The sequence below is a fragment of the Nicotiana tabacum genome, chromosome 22 (genome assembly GCF_000715075.1).
Source record: "Nicotiana tabacum cultivar K326 chromosome 22, ASM71507v2, whole genome shotgun sequence".
Lineage (NCBI taxonomy): Eukaryota > Viridiplantae > Streptophyta > Magnoliopsida > Solanales > Solanaceae > Nicotiana > Nicotiana tabacum.
The window spans coordinates 179,630,719-179,633,345 of record NC_134101.1 but is presented as its reverse complement, the minus strand read 5'-3'; the positions used below and the strand labels follow the sequence as shown (position 1 = coordinate 179,633,345).

The window sequence follows — 2,627 nt, the reverse complement described above, 5'->3', positions numbered from 1 at the left end:
CTCAAAAGGAAAAACAACTTCGAATGGACTCCAGAATGCCAACGCACCTTAGAAGAGCTGAAGCGATATCTGACTAGCCCGCTTCTGCTCCACACACCAAAGGAGGATGAAACACTATACCTATACTTGGTCGTATCCGAGATAGCGATAAGCGGGGTGCTAGTTTGAGAAGAGCAAGGTACGTAATTCCCTGTTTATTATGTAAGTCGGACCCTACGGGATGCCGAAACTAGGTATCCACACCTTGAAAAATTAGCTCTTACGTTAATAAGCGCATCGCGAAAGTTGAAACCCTATTTTCAACGCCACCGTATTTGCGTTCTAACGACATACCCCCTCCGGAGCATATTGCACAAACCCGAGCTATCTAGTCGATTGGCCAAATGAGCCATCGAACTTGGGGTTAATGATATCGAGTATCAACCTCGAACGGCCATTAAGTCCCAGATTCCGGCGGACTTCATGGCTGATTTCTTGCCCTCCCTCGTGCCTGAGGTAGAAAAGGAACTTTTACTGAAATCAGGCACGTCTTCTGGGGTATGGACCATGTTCACTGATGGCGCCACAAACGTGAGAGGTTCTGGACTTGGTATAGTTCTAAAGCCACCTACGGGCGGTGTGATAAGACAATCTATAAAAACTACAAAATTGACTAACAATGAAGCCAAGTACGAGGCTATGATTGTAGGTTTAGCACTGGCCAAAAGCCTGGGAGCTGAGACCATCGAAGCAAAATGTGATTCACTCCTGGTAGTGAACCAGGTGAATGGGAGCTACGAGGTCCGAGAAGACAGGATGCAGAGGTATTTGGATAAGATCCAAGTCGCATTACGTTGCTTCAAAGAATGAACTTTAGTCCATGTACCTCGAGAGTAGAATAGCGAGGCCGATGCCCTCGCAAACCTGGGACCATCTATTGAGGAATATGACCTACTCCCCGGGGCTGTTATTCGGCTATCTAAATCAGTGATCGAGGAAGGTCACGCAGAGATTAATTCCACCAGCCTAACATGTGACTAGAGAAATAAATATATTGATTATCTGAAAGACAAAAAATTGCCCGCGGATCCAAAGGAATCGAGGGCCCTGCGAACCAAAGCAGCCCAGTTCTCACTTGATGAAAACAAGACTCTATACAGAAGAACTTTTGATGGCCCTCTAGTAGTATGTCTGGGGCCGAGGGATACAGATTACGTACTCCAAGAAATTCACAAGGGTACTTGCGAAAATCACTCCGGCGCCGACTCTTTGGTCCGAAAAATAATCATGGTAGGCTACTACTAGGACAGCATGGAAAAAGATACTAAGGAGTTCGTCTAAAAATTCGATAAATGCTAGAGATTTGCCCCTATGATTCACCAACTCGGTGAACAGCTACATTTGGTCTTATCACCATGGCCATTCATGAAATAGGGGATGGACATCTTTAGGCCCCTGCTGACGGCACCAGGTAAAGATAAATTCATTTTATTTATGACTAACTATTTCTCAAAATGGGTAGAAGCGCAGGCCTTCGAGAAGGTAAGAGAAAAGGAAGTCATTAACTTCATCTGGGACCACATTATGTGCCGATTCAGGATTCCCTCCGAGGTAACATGCGATAACGGGAGGTAGTTCATCGGGAGCAAAGTAACACAATTCCTTGAGGATCACAAAATCAAGAGAATCCTATCGACCCCTTACCACCGTGTGCAAATGGCCAGGCCGAGTCCACAAATAAAACCATCATCCAGAACTTAAAAAAGAAACTGGAAAGTGCCTAGGGAAAGTGGAGAGAAATGTTGCCCGAAGTGCTGTGCGCATACCGAACAACTTCAAAATCAAGCATAGGGGAAACACCTTTCTCTCTAGTATACGGCTCCGAGGCTTTAATACTAATGGAGGTCGGGGAGCCGAGCAAATTCCAACACACCACTGAAAGCTCGAACAATGAGGCCATGACAACGGCCCTCAAACTACTAGATGAAAAATGAGAAACCTCGCTGGTCCGGATGGCCTCCCAAAATCAAAGGATAGAAAGATATTATAACAGAAGAACAAACCTCTGACATTTCAGAGTCGGGGACTTGGTTCTAAGGAAAGTCACCCTTAACACCCGAAACCCTAATGAAGGAAAGCTAGGCCAAAATTGGGAAGGACTGTACTGCGTCCTCGGAGTAGTCGGCAAAGGGTCTTACAAGCTCGGTACCATGGAGGGTGAATAGCTTCCAAGCAACTGGAACATATCAATGCTAAAACGATATTATTGCTAGGACATCCGATGGAAAAATCCGAGAACATCCTCGAGTACCCGTTGCACTCTTTTCCTTCGATCAGATTTTGTCCATAGAAGGGTTTTACCGGCAAGGTTTTTAACGAGGCAACGGCCATACGGCACCTAAGGAGACTCAACAAAGTATTCGACATTTCTTTTACAATCCACCTCGAATACTGGGGGGCCTCCCCTCAGAAGGTCACCTACTCGGGAAAGCCAAGACACCCCAAATGAGACCTCGATAGGAAAAGTAATGTACCGGACCAAACGGTCGAATGGACCGTGCCCATATAGAGCAACCAAGATTTTAACGGCAAAAACATGTACACTTGTACCAGGTAATCGAAGAAAACTTTTCATCAAAGCATTTCAC

General features: G+C 45.6%; 1 protein-coding gene across 1 annotated transcript; it reads left to right on the top strand.

Moving 5' to 3' along the window:
• The first annotated feature begins 462 nt into the window (after positions 1–462).
• LOC142176176 (uncharacterized) lies at positions 463–849 on the top strand. Its single transcript, XM_075243265.1, has one exon. It carries the CDS (start codon positions 463–465, stop codon positions 847–849), a length of 387 nt encoding a protein of 128 aa, XP_075099366.1.
• Positions 850–2,627: the final 1,778 nt, after the last annotated feature.